Below are 18,929 nucleotides of genomic sequence, written 5' to 3'. Positions count from 1 at the left end.
AGGCCAGGAGTTCAAGACCAGCCTGGCCAACATAGCGAAACCCCGTCTCTACTAAAAAAAAAAAAAAAAAAAAAAAAAAAAGCAGAAAAATTAGCCAGGCGTGGTGGCACATGCCTGTAATCCCAGCTACTCAGAAGGCTGAGACAGGAGAATCACTTGAACCCAGGAGCTGGAGGTTGCAGCGAGCTGAGGTTGTACCACTGCACTCCAGTCTGGGCAACAGAGTGAGACTGTGTCTCAAAAAAAAAATTTTTTTTTAATGAGATTTTTTTTAAAATTATGGTCGAAAACACGTAACGAAATTGACCATCTTAACCACTTTTAAGTGTACAGCTAAGTGGCATTAAGTACATTCACACTGTTGTGCAACCAATCTACAGAACTCCTTTCATCTTGCAAAACTGAAAATCTGTACCCATTAAACAAATCCCCATTTCCTCCTCCTCCCAGATCCTGGCAACCGCTATTTACTTTCTGTCTCAATGACTCTGACTACTCTAGATACCTCATATATATGAAGTGAAATAATACTACTTGTCTTTTTGCGACTGGCTTATTTCACTTAGCATAATGTCCTCAAGTTTAATCCATGTGGTAGCATGTATCTGAATTCTCTTTATTTATTTATTCATTTATTTTAGACAGGATCTTCCTCTGCCGCTTGGCTCACTGCAACCTCCACCTCCCAGGTTCAATTGATTCTCATGCCTCAGCCTCCCAAGTAGCTGGAATTACAGGCTTGTGCCACCACACCTGGCTAATTTTTTTTTCCTCGCTCTGTTGCCAGGCTGGAGTGCAGTGGCACAATCTTGGTTCACTGCAACCTCTGCCTCCTGGGTTCAAGCAATTATCCTGCCTCAGCCTCCCGAGTAGCTGGGACTACAGGTGTGTGCCACCACACCTGGCTAATTTTTGTACTTTTAGTAGAGACAGGGTTTCACCATGTTGGCCAGGATGGTCTCGATCTCTTGACCTCCTGCTCCACCTGCCTCAGCCTCCCAAAGTGCTGGGATTACAGGCGTGAGCCACTGCACCCTGCCTAATTTTTGTATTTTTAGTAGAGACAGGGTTTCGCCATGATGGCCAAGCTGGTCTCCAACTCCTGGACTCAAGTGATCTACCTGCCCTCGGCCTCCCAAAGTTCTGGGATTACAGGTGTGAGCCACTGTGCCCAGCCAGAATTCCCTTTATTTCTAAGGCTGAATAACATTACATTGTATGTACATACCACATATTGTTTATCCATTCATCCATCCATGGACGCCTCAGTTGTTTCTACCTCTTGGCCATCGTGAATAATGCCGCTCTGAACAGGGGTGTATAAATAACTCTTTGAGATCCTGTTTTCCGTTCTTTTGGGCATATACCAGAAGTGTAATTGCTGGATCATATGGTAATTCTATTTTTAATTTTTTGAGGAACAACCATGCTGTTTTAGAACAGGGATTTTTATCTGTTTTATTCACTGATGCATCTATGGTGCCTACATAGTGCCTGGCACATAATAGAGGCTCACTCAATATTTGTGTTTTGAACAAATGCATGAATGAATGATCTTATTTGATCCTCACACACCCCTGTGGAGCTGGTCAGCATTATTATGCCCATTTACAGATATAATACTCCCATTTTACAGAGGCTGAGGTTCAGGGAACCATCTGAGATCACACAAAAAGCAGATTTGGCGTGGGGTTGACAGGTTTGGCTGGCATTTTTTTTTTTTTTAAGACTGAGTCTCGCTGTGTCACCTAGGCTAGAGTGCAGTGGCGCTGTCTCGGCTCACTGCATCCTCTGCCTCCTGGGTTCAAGTTATTCTCCTGCCTCAGCCTCCTGAGTAGCTGGAACTACAGGCGCTCGCCACCATGCCCAACTAATTTTTGTGTTTTTAGTAGAGACGGGGTTTCGCCACATTGGCCAGGCTGGTCTCAAACTGCTGACCTCAGGTGATCCACCCCCCTCAGCCTCCCAAAGTGTTGGGATGACAGACGTGAGCCACAGCGCCCGGCCTTGGTTACTTTTTATAACACACTGGAGAATTAGTGCTAATACACATGCCTAGGACCTTAAGGACTCAGGCAGTTGAAGAGCTATTTCCTCTGTGTTGTATTTCCTTTGGGGCTATTTGTACTGTCATTCTCACTGCCTGCTCCTCCCCACTCTGTGATTCCCCCTAACACATCCTGCCCGCCCAGTCCCAGTTTTTCTCTCTAGAGCATTTTAACTCCTGTTCTGGGGCGGAACTGGCCCAATCTGGAGATCCTCCAGGTGGATTTCATCTGAGTGCATCCAAACTTGCTCGAGTCCCTGTTTCCACCCCTCACCCCTCCACCCACCCTGGGATGGTTATAAGCCTGTTCCCTTCCAAAGCAATTAGTGCAAGGAGGCCAGCCGACTCGGTGCTAATGCTGTTTCATTAAGTGGGAGCAATCCTAATGATAATAAAATGGCACATTTAACATTCAAACATTGAACAGGGTTTCTAAGCGAGTGTGTCTCTCTCTTTCTTTCTGGTATAACAGCTCCATCTTCATAAGGACCTGACAATACACCTTAATGAGAGACTGGGGAGCTGAGCATCTTCACACAACCAGAAAGGGGGTGAGGAGGAGACAAAGAATCCAGAGAAAGGGGGTACAGCGCATTGAGGGGATAAAGACTCCAAGGGTTCCTGGGTTAATGGATTCTGTGGTGCTAATTTAGACAATTAGAGCCTGGAAGAAATGAGGTCACACAGAAAAGAAAGCCCACTACAGACTTAATGCAGGGCAGTTATTTATTTGTTCAACAAATATTTATTGTTCATCGAAGATGAACCAGATTTTATGGGCATTTGTGACGGAGGCTGGCCTTAGCTTTAGGAAAAGGAGCTCCAAGAGCAGTAGTGATCTCTCAGATCATCTTGTTCACCCTCCTCGGGGGAGATTTAGTCAAAAATCCATCCCAAGCTCTTCAAATATCCCAACGAAGAGATTTATTTATTTATTTACTTATTTATTTATTTTTATTTTTATTTTTTTGATACAGAGTATCACTCTTGTTGCCCAGGCTGGAGTGCAATGGCACAATCTCGGCTCACTGCAATCTCCGCCTCCCGGGTTCAAGTGATTCTCCTGCCTCAGTCTCCCAAGTCACCTCTGGTAGAGGTGAACCTACCCACAGAAATGAGCTCATTTGTTTAAACGAGCTGGGATTACAGGCATGCGCCACCACACCCGGCTAATTTTGTATTTTTAGTAGAGGCAGGGTTTCACCATGTTGGCCAAGCTGGTCTTGAACTCCTGGCCTCAGGTGATCCGCCTGTCTCGGCCCCCCAAAGTGCTGGGATTACAGGTGTGAGCCACCACACCTCGCTCCCAGCAAAGAGAATTTTTAACAACTGCTTTGGTCTCCAGAGTCAGTTCTTGTGCCCTCTTCCTGATATATCCATCTCAAAGGTCTTTGCTACTCTGTGATTGTAGAATATCTGATCAGCCTTCTGGGAGCAAGAAAGTAGTTGTGAATGGGGAGGTGACCAAGGAAAGAAGGTGGACTCAATTGCCTGGTGTTTACGGGGGATTCAAGCGAGGCAGAAGGAAAGGGGAGCTGGCCAAGCAAAGAAGGTAGACTCAATCATCTTGTGTTTATGCGGGATTCAAGTGAGGCAGAAGAAAAAGGATGACATCTCAGGGATACTCCCTTCATCTGAGACATCTTCTCCATCTGTGAAATCGACTCCTGTGCACAGGAGGGAGGCTTCTGGCCAGAGGTCAAAGGTGGGCTTTGCCCAGGCTTGGGAAACGGCTGATTCGAAAAGGTGCCAAGTCATAAGATGGTGTTAGTTTCATGCTTAATTCATACAGGATCTTCCCCACCACAGGGGCCAGCTTGAACCCATGCCCTAGGAAGGGAAGAGCAGACTCTCAGGCAACTTCACAGACAGAGAGGCTGAGCTCTCTGGACATCCCCTACTTACCCAGACAGGGCTGACTATCCTCCTGGTCACATCCCAAAGCCAGAAGTGGCCTCCCACCATGAATACCCCTTTTCTAACTGCCCAGCCTCCTTATACCTACAATGTCCAGGCTTCAGCACCTATCTGGGCAGCTAAGAGTGTGGAAAATACCATTTCTCCTGGCGCTGAGTTAGGTCAGCTTTAAGGCACCCCATTCCCCCCATTCTCAGGCTCACCAGAGAATCCAGCACCAATGACAATGTTGTCATACTTTGGGTGGCGATCGAGAATGAAGTGCTCATCAGGGGTATTCTAGAAAGAAACAATCACACCTTGTGTTCTTTGAGGCTCGAGGGAAGAGGAAGAACTGCAGGCTCTAACTGGAAGGGGCTGGGCTGGATTTCTTTCCAGAAAGGATGGAATGAGGCACAGGGATGCTTTCCGCATGCCCGTGCCCTTCTGGGCATGCCAGTCTTTCTCATTTGTCCATCTGCCTTTCTTCTCGCACAGAGCTATGAACACAGTAGGTGTTCAGTTAATCTTTGTAAACTAACTTTAGCCAAGATGCCTCAGGCCCTGGTGACATCTGTCTCTTCTCTTTGTCCCTAAGGCCTGCTCAACTGGAGGAGCTTGCCAAAAAATCTTTTAGAGCTCTTCCGGGAATCAGAGTGAAGGACCGACTGCCAGGCATAGCCTAGTTTCCTAATGAAGAAGAATAGGAATAATTTCCAACAGGCCCTTCTCTGGTAGAGGTGAACCTACCCACAGAAATGAGCTCGTTTGTTTAAAGTCAAACACTATGGCAGGGGTCAAACAATCGGGCCTGGCCAGTGCAAGGTCTGTCTCCTTCTTCCCTTCTGTAGAATGGTGAGGGGGCCCAGCAAGGCTGCCCAGACCCCTTACCGTGTACATGCAGCTCTCCATGACAGCAGGCTCGGGCTTCAGGTCAGGAAAGTGATCTCTGACAAAGCTGCTCACGATCTGGACGTCTCGGATGTCTGCGCGTGCTGTGGGGCAGTCCCGCTCCTCAGGGTCTGCATGGTTGCCGTGGTGATAGCTGACCTGGCTCCCAATCAGAGCGGCAGGAGTGGTGAGGGCTGGCCTTCTGCGCACAGCCACAGCCGAAGGGCAGGCGTGTACACAGGAGGGCCCCATCCATCATTCCATCCTTCCCCACTCCTGGCAAGTGCTGCGGGCTGTCACCTGAGGCTGCTTAGCTCTTGGTCCCTGCAACCACCCTATGTTTGCAAAGGAAGGGCTCCTTTTGCTGGACCTCAGGGCAGCTGAGGGTCTTTCCTTGCAAATCGCCAAGAGTGAAGCAGGCTCCTTCTGCTGCCCCTGAGACCCAAGGGCGTCTATGGAGGGGAAAGTTAGAGCTGCTTCCCCCAATCTGCACTGGCATCTACCTGCCTTTTCTCAATCTTTCTGCTCACCTTCATCAGCCCTGGGTACTCTCCTGCAGGCAGTCCGTAGAGGTGGTGGGGATACAAGCCCAGCCACAGGAAGCATGGAAAGGCCTGGGACACACCATAGCTCCCAGGAACCCTCTCTCGCCAGTAACACACGTTGATCCGCAGGGTCTTGAGGCAGGGAGAGGAAGTGGGAGATGAAGAAAACCCATGGAACTGTACAGCAATGAAAGCAGTTTCTCTGGGCCCCTGTGGCCCTTTAACGCAAGCCTGGACACCCAGTTGAACTCATCCATGTTTGTCTCTCCCACTTCTCATGTTGTTTACCTGTTACATGTGTTACAATGCACAAAGATCTCTGAGCCTCTGTCTCTTCTCCCATTCTTAGTTTTCTCCCATAACTACACCCAGCCCCCTGCCCTATTTCTCTCTCTCTCTGGGAATTAATAAGACCTCAGGTTTATTGAGTGCTTACTACAAGCCAGGTTATGTCCTAAGGACTTTATTTTTATTTTATTTTATTTTATTTTATTTTTTTGAGACAGGGTCTTGCTCTGTCACCCAGACTGGAGTGCAGTGGTAGAATCACGACTCACTGCAGCCTTAACCTCCTAGGCTCAGGCCATCCTCCTGCCTCAGTCTCCCAAGTAGCTGGGACTACAAGCACATGCCACTACATGTTTTTTTGTTTTTGTAGAGACAGGTTCTCACCATATTGCCCCGGCTGGTCTTGAACTCCTGGGCTCAAGAAATTCTCCTGCTTCGGTCTCCCAGAGTGTTGGGACTACAGGTGTCAGCCACCACATCCGGCCTCTTAAAGGCTTTATATGCAACATATATTAGGTTGGTGCAAAAGTAATTGTGGTTTTTGCCGTGACTTTGAATGGTAAAACTACAATTACTTTTGCACCAGCCTAATAATTTAATTCTCCGATAGTCCTATGAGGTAGCTATCATCCCCCAATATTACAGGTGATAAAATTGAGGCTCAGTGAGGTGAACGAATTTGCCCAAGGTTGTCCAGATCCAGGATGCAAATTTGACTCCAACAGGTTCCAAGGTTTCTCTTGAGCACCAACTCTCAGGCTTCCAACTACTCTTACCTGGAGAGGCAGCTCAATGCCCAGGGGACGGAGGAGCTGGTTGGTCCAAGGACCTGCCGTGATGACCAAGCTCTTAGCTTGGTAGCTCCTAGTGGTGGTTTTCACCTTGACCAGTAGCCCTGGGTTTATCTCCACCACCTTCTCTCCGTCATGCACTATGCCTCCTAGCTGTCGAACTGCATCCTGAAAGGGCAGGAGCAGGAAAAGGTGAATTAGTTCTGGATGTGGTTCGCCCTGGTGGACAGAAAGCCTTTCGCCTAGGGCAGAAAAGAGTGCAGAATCTAGACCTGTCCTGTATTGACAAGGCCAGCCGCATATATATCACTGCCCTGCCCAAAAAGTCAAGACTAAGCCAGCAGGCCAAAGACCTCATCCAGAGGGGGGTCTTGGGCTGGCTGGTTGGGACCCAGGACGCCCAGAGCAGGGAGCACCTACATTGCCCCCCCAGTGCTGTACGACATTACCTGCAGGGCTCTGAGGGCCTTGTATGCATAGAGAACTCCTCCGGAATTGTCCAAGAGCCCCACTTCTCCCCTGGTCAACCGAATATTTGGGAAACGTTGCTTCAGTTCCTCAGATGAAAGACACTGGTGTTCCACCCTCTGCCTAGACAGACTGGCCTGGATTGTCTTTAATTCTTGATTCTCCTTCATTCCCAGCAGCAGTAATCCAGTCTGCCTGTTAAAAAATAAGTCACCTAGGTGAAGGTACGTTTCAAAATCCTGGCCTGATGTGGTGACTTGCGCCTGTAATCCCCGCACCTCAGGAGGCTGAGGTAGGAGGATCACTTGAGGCCACTAATTAGTTCACTAGCAGCCTGGGCAATATCACGAGACTCTGTCTCTGCAAAAAGTAAAAAATTTTTTTAAAAGTAGCCAAGCGTGGTGTCACATGCCTGTGATCCCAGCTATTTGGGAGGCTGAGGTGAGAGGATCACTTTAGCCAGGGAGGTCAGGGCTGCAGTGAGCCATGATCGCACCGTTGCACTCCAGCCTGGATGAGAGAGCAAGCCCCTGCCTCAAAACAAAGCAAAACAAAGCAAAGCCCTGGACCATTTGCTCTCCTTCAGGAGGGATCTCAGGTCCAGGTGTAGGCACTGAGAGGAGTCATGGCCTCATGTTCAGAGAAGAGGTGAAGTCATCTAGATTCAGTCAGTAGAATCCCAGTATTCTCATGCTGATTTCCAGCCCATTCCCAAGTCGGCCCTTGGCTCTCACTGGTTTTCTTGTCCTCTATGCCCCTTCTCAGGAACCATCCTGCCCTTGGATCCTAAGTTCTCCTTCATGTCCCATGGCTTGGAAGTGGTGGAAGTTCATTCAGTTTGATGATATTTCTTCCCCTTCCTCCTGTCCCCTGACCCCATTCACTATTTTGATCTCTCTGTTCTGTATTCTCCCCTGCCCTCCCCGCTTTCCTCTTTCTCTTTCTTGTCATATATGTTTGTACCTTCCTGAGTGTCTGTCTCTGTCTCTCAGTTCCTTAGAGACTGCCTGTTTTGTGGAAAGGGTCCTAAACTGAGAGACCTGGCTCTGTCTCTAGTCCTGGCTTCACCTTGGCCATGACCTTGACAGGTCACCCACCTCTCTGGGCCCAGATTCCTCCTCTGTAACGTGCCTGTTGAACTACTGATGGTTCCTCACCAGGGTGATACCCCCCGCTTACCCACCCACCCAGGGACAACTGAAAATGGCATGACCCATTTTTGTAGTTGGCACAATGCCTGGGGCTGCCTCTCACATTTAGTGGGCAGGGGCCAGGGATGCTACGCCTGCAATGCTCGAGAAGATTCCACCCCAAATTCCAATGGCGTTCTCATGCAGAAACACTGGTAGATGGTCTCCTAGGGCTCCAGCAATACATTTGGTGACTGTGATTTTGTTTCTCCCTGTACCTCCCTCTATGCTTTTACTCCCTAAGGGAGTGAAAGCTGTTTCTCTTTCATGCTTCCTGCCTCTCTGTCACAAGAGACCAGAGCTCCCTTTTGGGGGAAACAGATAGAAACAATGGAAGAGTCGCTCTGGCCTTTGGGACCCTTTGTGTGGTCCTTCTCCATTGCAGCTACTGCACTGCCCAGCAGCGGCCTGGTACATCCCCCAGGTAGTGCACATAAAGCTTGTAATAGCCTATAATGGAGTCTCATGGATATTACATGCTTCCAAATCCCACATTATCTGGTTGGGGGGATTAAAGAGAAGATTGGGAGGGGTAGGGACACTGTGGGCCCTGGGGCGGGTGTCAGTACACAGAGCCGCGCAGCATGCCCAATCCATTTGCCATGGCCCCCGCCTACCCAGCATCCACCACCAGCGAGATAGCAACGAGAGCTCTGCTTCTTCAAAGCTCAACAGAGGAAAGATGCAGTGGAAATCCCTGCTCTTAGCAGACTGTCTTTTTTCTGTGGCCCCCGAAAGGACTTCAGATTGGTTCAGAGGTAATGAACACTTGCCTAGTTAACTTTTTTTTTCCCCCCAAGACTGAGTCTAGCTCCATCACCCAGGCTGGAGTGCAGTGGTGCGATCTCAGCTCACTGCAACCTCCGCCCCGGGTTTAAGCAATTCTCCTGCCTCACCCTCCGGAGTAGCTGGGATTACAGGCGCACACCACCACGCCCGGCTCATTTTCGGATTTTTTTAGTAGAGACAGGGTTTCACCTTGTTGGCCAGGCTGGTCTCGAATTCCTGATCTCATGATCTGTCTGCCTCAGCCTCACAAAGTGCTGAGATTGCAGGCAGGGGCCACTGCACCTGACAAAACTTTTTTTTTTTTTTAAATGGAGATGGAGTCTCTATCACCCAGGCTGGAGTGCAGTGGCACGTTCACAGCTCACTGCAGCCACGAGTGAGCTCCTCCTGCCTCAGCCCTCCAAGTAACCAGGACTACAGGCACATGCCACCACACTTGGCTAATTCTGCATGTGTGCAGAAATAGGGGTCTCACTGTGTTGCAGAGGCCTATCTCAAACTCCTGGCCTCAAGCAATCCTCCTGCCTTGGCCTCCCAAATATCTGGGACTACTGGCGTGAGCCACCACACTTGGCTAATTTTTTGTGTTTTGTAGACACAAGAGTCACATGGTATGGTGCCCAGGCCTGTATCAAACTCCTGGCCTCAAGGGATCCTCCTGTCTTGATCTCCCAAAGTGCTAGGATTATAAGCATGAGCCACTGTGCCCGGCCCTAGTAAACTTCTTAGTCAATAAATAAGTATGAAGTCACTCAGGTGTATTTCCTTGAGCCCTTTTTACCCAATGGGGTGCTGGCTGGGAGGGATTCTGGGAGAGACCTGGCTTAAACCACACCTAAGCAGATGTAATGTGAAATCCCTGACCTGAAAATTCCAGAGCAGCATATTCTAACCTCTGCCTGCAATATAGCAGCTTTGGCCTCTCATGTACTCTGAGATTTCCTTTCCCTTTTTCCATTGTTTCTTCCTCCTTTCCTTCTTCCTTCCTTCCTTCTTTCCTTGAAATGACTCCTCTTACAGGGATGTACTGTATGGGAAAAATGAACTCATGCCAAGACAACGGGCAAATCTGTCGAAATATGAAATGCTGAGTGATGTTCTAATTCCCAAGCCGTCCTGTGGTGGATGAAGCGGGAGCTCCCCATCCCTGGGAGTAATCAGTGAGCTGATTCTGCCGGTGAATGTAATTGTGCCGATTGTAATCATTTTGCTCCAGCTCTCTGGCCCTGTGGCATTTATTTCTTAGCCCAGATATTGATCTAACAGTGGGAAATTTTCCATCTGAATGTGTGATGCCGGACCCTCCCCTAGTCCGAAGATGTGTTTGGGAAATTCTCATTTTCCGTGGATCACAGCTAAGCTATTTGGCCTGAGGGAAACCGTGCGCTGCTGGAGAAATGCCTTGTATTGGAGAGAGATTTTTGACCATTATGAGCAAATCGGAAATAAATGTAAAACACTGCCTGGAAATGCAAGGGCCTGTCATTATGGGAGATAGGTGAGAGGCTCCTATGGGAAACGCTTAGAGAATTGGAAACCAGTCAATCAAAACCAAGATTGGAGAATGGGCCTTTTCCCCCCAGTATGAAGATAGATGGCTTCCATGGGCAGATTGAAAATCATTTAAGTGCTTATTTTCTTAATGGCTTTTTCTAGATCCCAACAAATAGACTGCTCATTCTGCATCAATTTCTCACCCCTATGTTCGTGACCTCCCTGTCTTCTTTTTTCTGCTTAGACCCGGGCTGCAAGTTTGGAAAGGAGAAGGGTGAGAAGAGATGAGGGCATCCGCAGGATAAAAAATGACTGGGAAATGAATGGTCAGGACTAACTACAAAGAAGGACTGAAAGCCATCACATGAGTTGCCAGGGAACCCTAGAAAAGAGTGCAGCTCCCAGCTCCCAGAATGCCCATCAGCTGAGTGAAGAGCATTTGGTATGAACTATTCCTTCCTCCCGACCCTAGCTTGATCCAGCACTAGGAAGAGGTAATTGAAGACTCCTCCCAAGGGCCTTGTTGACTCCTCTATGGCCCGACTAATGCGTCAGATACGATGTAGGGAGTTGGTGATCAGGGATTTCCACCAGTTACTGTAGCAGGACAGGGTGCAAGATGGAGTGGGGAGGAATTAGGTGGGGAGACAGCTCTCCCTGTACCTGCCATCTTCCATCCCAAGCTCCAGCTCTCCCCTCTCTGGGTTAAAAATGCCAAGCAAGTCAGCTCTGAGTCACCTTGGGGAAGGGATTCGAACGGGGACTTGGTAATGGCTGCTGTCTTTGTTGGTTTTGGAGGAGCTCTCAGCTTTTCATCTTCCGCTCAGTGGGCCGAGGTGGAATTGGTTAACAAAGACTGCTCCAGGGAGGGGATGTGGCTGACAAGCCAGACACTTCGCAGACACTAGAAGCAGCAGCTGCAGAGGGGGCCACCAGGTTCTGCCAGCAGCTGTACTGCCTACGGCTGTGATCTTGTCTGATATTGTCAGCTAAGCAGGGGCAGCCCGGGTCAGGAGCTAGATAGTAGGACTCAAAGGGAGAAGGCGGGGCAAAAAAGAGATGGGCCAGGGAGCTGGATTTTACTGTTGGAATCAGCATCCTGGCTGTACACATCACAAAAGATTCAGACCTTGTGATCTGACACATGTGTCATTGTCTGTTCCCAGAATATATGCAAATATCCCAAACCCACCCATGTTTAGTATGCCGCTGTCACAGGAAGCAGCTGAACAGAATGAAAAGCACTGGACAACCACCTGAACTGCCAACTCCTAAAGGTTTTTTTTTTTTTTTTTTTTTAAATCATCATCAAATAGCATTAAGTATGCTCATATCTATCAGTAGTATTATGGTATTGTGCTGGTTCTTCTAGAAGAACCTGGGGAGAAGTAAGAACCACACAGATGATGAATCATTTAGAAAATAAGAATCAGTAAAAGCTAAAGGAATTAGAATGACTTTTAGCCCAAAGGTAGTAGAGCTGTATTCAGATACCATTCTGAGAATAGGAAGTATCTGCTCTGTCCCTGCTAAGTAAAGAACCAAATAAATTAGTGTGCCTGAGTACATTAGGCTCGCCATAAGAAAGGACTTATAATAATAGAATAATAACAACAATAGTAAGAATACTTTAGCACTCTAGAGGTTTTTAAAGCATACTCACATAACTTTTCATTTTTCATAACTGAGGCAATGAGACATCGGAATGGTCTTTTAAGAAGGGCTGTGATATTTCCCTGTCTTTAAATGCATAGTAGCAGTCTTTTGACCTGGGATGATTTAGGCGTGAACTTCTTTGGAGACAGAAATGGACAAGTTAACCCGTTTGAGGTATGCTACAATGGCAGAGTTGAATAATTGTAACAGAGACCACATGGCCTGCAAAGGCTAAGATACTTACTAGGTGGCTATTTACAGATAAAGCTGGCCAACCTCTATTCTAGACTTAAGAGTATAGTAATTTTGTGATTTGCACTAATGGGATAAGACCCTGACTACCTGCCAGCAACCCTCTCATAAGATTGTGGGCAGAATGGAATGAGTTATAGGTGTCAGGTCCTTAGAGCAACTCTTAGTTTTTCTCTTTTCTTTTCTTTTTTTTTGGAGACAAAGTCTCATTTTGTCACCCAGGCTGGAGTGCGGTGCAGTGGCATGATCTCAGCTCTCTGCAACCTCTGCCTCCTGGGTTCAAGCAATTCTTCTGCCTCATCAGCCTCCCTAATAGCTGGGATTACAGGTGTCCACCACCATGCCCAGCTAATTTTTGTATTTTCAGTAGAGGCAGGGTTTCACCATGTTGGCCAGGCTGGTTTTTAACTCCTGACTTCAGGTAATCCACCTGCCTCAGCCTCCCAAAGTGCTGGAATTACAGGCGCGAGCCACTGCACCCAGCCTAGTTTCTTATTGTAAACACTACATATATGGTGAGGAGGAGGAGGAAGATAGTTTTCCAGGTGCTGTTCTAAGCCCATTACCTACTTATCCTCACACCAGCACCATGACACAGGTATTAGTGTCCCTACTCCACAGATGAAAAAACTGAGTCTCTGGCCGGGCGCGGTGGCTCACGCCTGTAATCCCAGCACTTTGGGAGGCCGAGGTGGGCAGATCAGGAGGTCAGGAGATCTAGATCATCCTGGCTAACGCGGTGAAACCCGTCTCTACTAAATATACAAAAAATTAGCTGGGCATGGTGGTACGCGCCTGTAGTCCCAGCTACTTGGGAGGCTGAGGCACAAGAATGGTGTGAACCCAGGAGGTGGAGCTTGCAGTGAGCAGAGATGGCGCCACTGCACTCCAGCCTGGGCGACAGAGCGAGACTCTGTCTCAAAAAAAAAAAAAAAAAAAAAACAACTGAGTCTCAACAGAGGTTCAACAGCTTGTTCCAAACCACACAGCTGAGTGTGTCAGAGCTGAGATTTAGAGCCATGTCCGGTTCCAAAGCCCTTCCAAATTCCTGTCCTCCTGGCAAAGAGGAGGATTGTGCGCTTCTGAGAGTCTGCTACCCAAGGATCCCTCTCCCTCTTTCCTGCTGCCACTCCCCTTGGTATCTGTGGTTGTTGCACCCATCTGTCTCCTCCTGCCTTTCCTCCCCCTGTCGCTCAATGGAACAGGATGCAGCTGACCCAGAATGGATGGAAGGGACTGCCCCTTATTGAAAGGTGCTAGACGTTGGGCCAAGTATTTCACAAAAGTCTCATTTAATTCTCTCAGAGCCCTATGAGAAAAAGTGAGGCACAGAGAAGTCAAGAAACTTTTCCAAGATCACATATCTGGTGAGAAATAGAGCACAAAGTCAAACCTAAGCCTGTCTCCCTCCAGAATCATCTCCCTCGGAAAGATTCCAGACACTCTAACAAGTCTTAGTTGTCTCATTGTGTGCTGGGAAGAAGTGTGCCCTCCAAGGCCCAGGGCGAGTCTCTTAGCAAAAGATACTCAGCAGTATTCACAGACAACTGACAGAGAAGGGTCCCTCTGCCAGGCCCCCACCCCCAGCAAGACATGCTCCTTTATTTGGGTGCTGGGTGCATTAGCTGCCTCTGAATAAATCTGTAATTAGCTGCCCTGGCTGATTTGCATAATGGATTTCACTTTGTTCTTAAGTTAATGGTATTTTTGCAACAGAACACTAACCTCTTGGTTCCTGGCCATTAAAATAACCACCACCCTATAGGGTAGAGCCAGGGTTTGTAGGAAGTTCAGTTAAGAGTCACAGAGGAGGTGGGAGGGAGGCGGGATGGTTAAAGTTCCCATTGCATCACAGATTATTGGCTTTCTTTCCCATGAGTATTTGAAAGGTCAAGGGTTGGAGAGAGCCATGAAGGTAGCAGAGAAAGAGGTGCAGGCTCACTCCCTGGCAAGCAATCCAGCCTGGGGAACGTCCCCATTTTGTTCCTACAGGAAAAGGTACTCAGAGAGAACAAAATGGGTTTATAGGGTTGCTACAGGGGGTGAGGACCCCTCAGGAAAAGTTAGGATATTGGTTGGACTATAAAGAATCCTGGGCCGGGAGCGGTGGCTCACGCCTGTAATCCCAGCACTTTGGGAGGCCGAGGCGGGCAAATAATGAGGTCAAGAGATCAAGACCAGCCTGGCCGACATGGGGAAACCCCGTCTCTACTAGAAATACAAAAATTAGCTGGGCGTGGTGGCATGCACCTGTAGTCCCAGCTACCTGGGAGGCTGAAGCAGAAGAATCGCTTGAACTCGGGAGGTGGAGGTTGCGGTGAGCCGAGATGGTGCCACTGCACTCCAGCCTGACAACAAAGCGAGACTCCATCAATAATTTAAAAAAAAGAATCCTGAAAGCAGCCTCCTCCTCTATCTCAACCCCTGCCCTAAAAGAGTTGCAGAGGCCTCCACAGAGTTGAAAATACACTCTCCAGCAGACTCCTGCACCACTCAGGGCATCTGCCACACGGTGCCTTGCCAGCAGGCTTTCCATTACCACTTCTACTAGCCTTGGACACATGGTCTGAACCCAGTCCTGCAACGCAGAGCCTGACCAGAGTCAGTTGGACCTGTGGGGTGACCACCACGACAGCAGAACTCTTCCATGCATCTGGTACTTCCTGAGGCCTTGTGTCCCTCCCGTGGCATTCCAAATGTTCCATAGCACTGCCACTTCACACACTAAAAGCACCTGCAGGTGCAGAGCCCCATGATTCAAGGAATTCCTCCCACAGCCCACCTGTGCAATTGGGTTCCAGCCTCGTGCTCCAGCTGGGCCCATATCTGATAACACTCATGCATCATCTGGGTGTAAAAGTCTTCCAGGTATGCCTTTCGGATTATCCGGCTTTGTCCATGGGAGCTTCCTCGGGAGTGTGGTAGAAAGAACTGGAAGTGGAAAACAAGAGAGATGATGGAAGCCATTACCCCTCACACTGCATCCCCCGTTAGGAGCCATCTCTGCATGTGCTGTCAACCAGGATCCATTTATCCTTCAAATATTTCCACACAATCTGGGGAAGGATTATACACAGGAAGATAATTTGAGCCAGGAATGCAAGACCAGCTTAGGCAATATAGCAAGACCCAGTCTCCTCAAAACTTTAAAAACTATCAGGTGTGGTGGCACTTGTAGTCCCAGCTACTTGGGAGGCTGAGGTAGGAGGACTGCTTAAGCCCAGCAGTTTGAGGCTGCAGTGAACTATGATAGTACTACTGCACTCCAGCCTGGGCAATAGAGTGAGATCCTGTCTCAAAAAAAAAAAAAAAAAAAATCCATACAATCTTTCCAAATTCTCTCTTTATGACCAAGTTACTGACTTGGCAATCAAGATAGAAATTCTTCAATAGCACTAACTTGGGCTTCCTTTTGCTAACACTGTTCACATCCAGAAAGAAGTTCCCTTATTAGCTAGTCTTCAGCCATCCTGCTGCAATCTCACCTCGCTTAGATTCATAACGAAGAAAAATTAGAAAAAACCTTCCAGTTCAACTAGTCTAGCCCCTTCATTTTATGAACAAGGAAACTGATGCTGACTTTATTTCTCTGTGGCTACAGATCACTCAGGGTAAGAGAACCACCTCAGGATTCAGCAACAATGAGTTTCCTGAGAGGATGAACCAGGAATCCCTTGGGCTTTGAGAAAACTGATAGAGAAATGAAGAAGGTTTCTAAATACTCTGGCTCATTACCAAGAAGAGCAAACCATAGCCAGCCTGGGTAACTGCAGGCAGAATGGAAAGGGAGAGCCCACTGCAGTGGAAAGCTTTGATGATAGCTGGGTGGCCCTGTCCTCAAAGGACCCCACAGACACACAGGGCCCACCAGCAGATGCAGTGGTCACTGCAGACTGCACTGCATAGCAGGAAAAATAAGACCTCAGTCTCACTTATCACGTATCAAACAAGGAGGCTGCTATTATCTGGAGGTGGCAAAAACAAAACAAAACAAAACAAAACCGAAAAAACAGAAGCTTCTGCTGGGTTCAGGGGTGAGAGGCCAGGAATATGCAGGACATAATCCTACCTCTTAGGTGGATAAATCAACCTTTGCCTCTAGGCAAAATTATCTTTACTTTAGGTTACCCAGAGAAGAACCAATTATTTTTCTTGGGGGGTGATCAACCATTTGGGCGCAGAAGGGACAGAGCAGTGAGAAGGAAGAGAACAGGGCCTGGGACGCTTGGTCAAGGGCAGGAACTGGGAAGCAGTAGAAAGAGGAAATGTGCCTAGAAACCCAGTGTGGGTGTGAGGGATGTGAAAGTTCTTTGAATCGTCATGAAACACACTAGGCAGCTAAGATACAAATTACACAGAATTTTTGATGATTCAGGCCCTTTGGCCTTGCCCTGTAGCCTGCTGGCTCTGAAAACCCCTCTGCAGGGGAGGAGGCTAGGACAGTCCTTACAGCCGGGGGTGCAGAAGGGACACAGTACCTGCTCCAGCAGGAGGACTCTCTTCCTGTGTTTGGCCAGGTGGTATGCGGTGAAGCAGCCCTGGATCCCAGCCCCAATCACAATGGCGTCCCAGAGATCTTTCTGAGCTGCCATGATGCCCACTCAGCCCCACAGCCACAGAGCCTCAAAGGCAAAGGCAAACAAAGACGGGCTCCCGGCTGAAGGACAAAGAGGAAGGCAAAGTCCAGCCTGGCCAGTGTTCCCACAATGCCCTGGGGCCGTGTCCTCCCCCTTCCTTCCCTGCCAAGCCTGGCCCAGGGCTCAGCCTCCCTTCCCCTGCGGAGCAGAGCTGGGTAGTCTGATTTGTGAGGTTTAGCCCAGCTCAGCTGCCAGCCTCACCCTTGCATCCCTGTGGCTTTCTATTCTTGGCTCAATTATTGTCATGCAAATGGGCTCCTTCCTTTGCCACCTTCCTGTCTCATTATGATCTTTGTCTCAGGACTTCGGCCCTGGAATTTCAATGCCTCCTAGACCATACTGGGCACTGGGAATGCTGCCTCCCCCTGCTGGTTTTCCCCTCTTCAGTCAGATTTCCTTTAGAGATTCTAGAGGGCCTAGCTAAGAACTTGGCATGATGCCCAGAATAAGACCCACCTCCCTGGTGGGTGGTGAGGTCAGGGGGTAGAGGCAGGGGCCAATTGGGAGGGCAGTTTTGTGATTATGAAATTATTCCCAGCGTGTTTTACTTTCATTTTGAAGAAAGGAGAAGAAGAAATGATCCTGAAAAGACAGAAAGGACAGAGTGAGAGGAGAAGCCCTCTCCTCAGCCACAGAGAGGGGACCAGGCCAGCCCAGTGCCTAGAGGGGCCCCACGTTGAACGTCTCTCTGTCCCAGGCAGTATGCTTAGTAAGTACTGATACTGGCATTCGGGACAGAGCCAGGATGGGTAGGGCCTGATTCTCATACAGTTTGAGGGTCCTCTTTGAGAAAAAGGAAAAAGGAGAATTATGAATACAAAATTAGATGCCCGGATGTGGAAGAAACTGTTTAATTAAAGACCCCCATGGTTGAAGTTTCATTTGCTTCATGGTAAATCTGCCTCTGCATGCGTTATCTCATTTACTCCTCATAGCCCTAAGAGTTTCTGCGGGTTTTGTTTTTGGTTTTTTGGGTTTTGAGACAGGATCTCTGGGATCTCACTGTCACACAGGCTGGAGTGTAGTGACACGATCTCGGCTCACTGTAGCCTCTACTTCCTGGGCTCGAGGGATCCTCCTACCTCAGCCTCCTGAGTAGCTGAAACTACAAACGCACACCACCATGCTCAACTAATTTTGTTTATTTTTCGTAGAGACGAGGGCTCACTATGTTTCTCAGGCTGGTCTCGAACTCCTGGACTCATACAATCCTCCCACCTTGTCCTCCTAAAAGCTGGGATTACAGGTGTGAGCCACCGCACCTGGCTTAGGAGTATTTTTATGCCCACTTTTGGCAGCTTAAGGATGGCCCCAAATTCTTTATCACTCCTTCCATCACAGGATCTGTGACTGCTTAACCAATAAAATATGGCAAAAGTGATACCATGACACTCTCTGGCACAGCCCTAAAGAGACTGGCAGCTTCCTCTTCTTATGTTGGAGCCCTTACTTTTTTTTTTTTTGAGACGGAGTCTCGTTCTGTCATTCAGGCTGGAGAGCAGTGGCGCGATCTCGGCTCACTGCAACCTCTGACTCACGGGTTTAAGCAATTCTTCTGCCTCAGCTTCCTGAGTAGCTGGGCCTACAGGCGCATGCCACTATGCCTAGCTAATTTTTATATTTTTAGTAGAGATGGGGTTTCACCTTATTGGCCGGGCTGGTCTCGAACTCCTGACCTCATGATCCGACTACCTCAGCCTCCCAAAGTGCTGGGGTTACAGGCATGAGCCACCGCACCTGGCCAAGGAGCCCTTATTCTTTGAGCCCTGAAGCCACCACGTTAGAAGTGCAGGTATCCTATGGGAGAGTCCACGTGGAGAGAACCTGGGACCATGTGGAGAAGCCTAAATAAGAATGAAGTTATCTTGACTTGGGAGGCTGAGTCAGGAAGGATCGCTTGAGGCCAGGACTTCCAGACAAGCCTGTGCAACATAGCAAGACCTTGTCTCAAAGAAAGGTGAAGTCATCTTGGTTCCTCCAGCCCA

General features: G+C 48.5%; 1 protein-coding gene across 2 annotated transcripts; it reads right to left on the bottom strand.

Moving 5' to 3' along the window:
- Positions 1–2,755: 2,755 nt before the first annotated feature.
- Positions 2,756–16,954, bottom strand: PIPOX (pipecolic acid and sarcosine oxidase). 2 transcript variants are annotated; one of them, XM_015118942.3, is made up of 8 exons: positions 16,786–16,954; positions 15,090–15,238; positions 6,908–7,121; positions 6,444–6,626; positions 5,365–5,511; positions 4,835–4,993; positions 4,168–4,243; positions 2,756–3,877 (listed from the first exon to the last, which is right to left on the bottom strand). In XM_015118942.3, exons 1-8 carry the CDS (start codon positions 16,897–16,899, stop codon positions 3,747–3,749), a joined length of 1,173 nt encoding a protein of 390 aa, XP_014974428.1. In that variant the 5' UTR covers positions 16,900–16,954; the 3' UTR covers positions 2,756–3,746. The 2 variants fall into 2 exon arrangements, with proteins under 2 accessions (XP_014974428.1, XP_014974427.1); XM_015118941.3 differs by having other exon boundaries at positions 2,756–3,780.
- Positions 16,955–18,929: the final 1,975 nt, after the last annotated feature.

The sequence above is a fragment of the Macaca mulatta genome, chromosome 16 (genome assembly GCF_049350105.2).
Source record: "Macaca mulatta isolate MMU2019108-1 chromosome 16, T2T-MMU8v2.0, whole genome shotgun sequence".
NCBI lineage: Eukaryota > Metazoa > Chordata > Mammalia > Primates > Cercopithecidae > Macaca > Macaca mulatta.
Note: the sequence above shows the minus strand (reverse complement) of the source record. Positions and strands in the feature narration are given on the sequence as shown.

Excerpts from the sequence above, each read along its gene's own strand:
- PIPOX (XM_015118941.3), bottom strand. The coding sequence starts at position 16,899 with ATGGCAGCTCAGAAAGATCTCTGGGACGCCATTGTGATTGGGGCTGGG. Across the intron at positions 4,994-5,364 it reads AGTACCCAGGGCTGATGAAG|GTCAGCTATCACCACGGCAA; the intron begins GTGAGCAGAAAG and ends ATTGGGAGCCAG. Across the intron at positions 4,244-4,834 it reads TGGAGAGCTGCATGTACACG|AATACCCCTGATGAGCACTT; the intron begins GTAAGGGGTCTG and ends GTTTCTTTCTAG.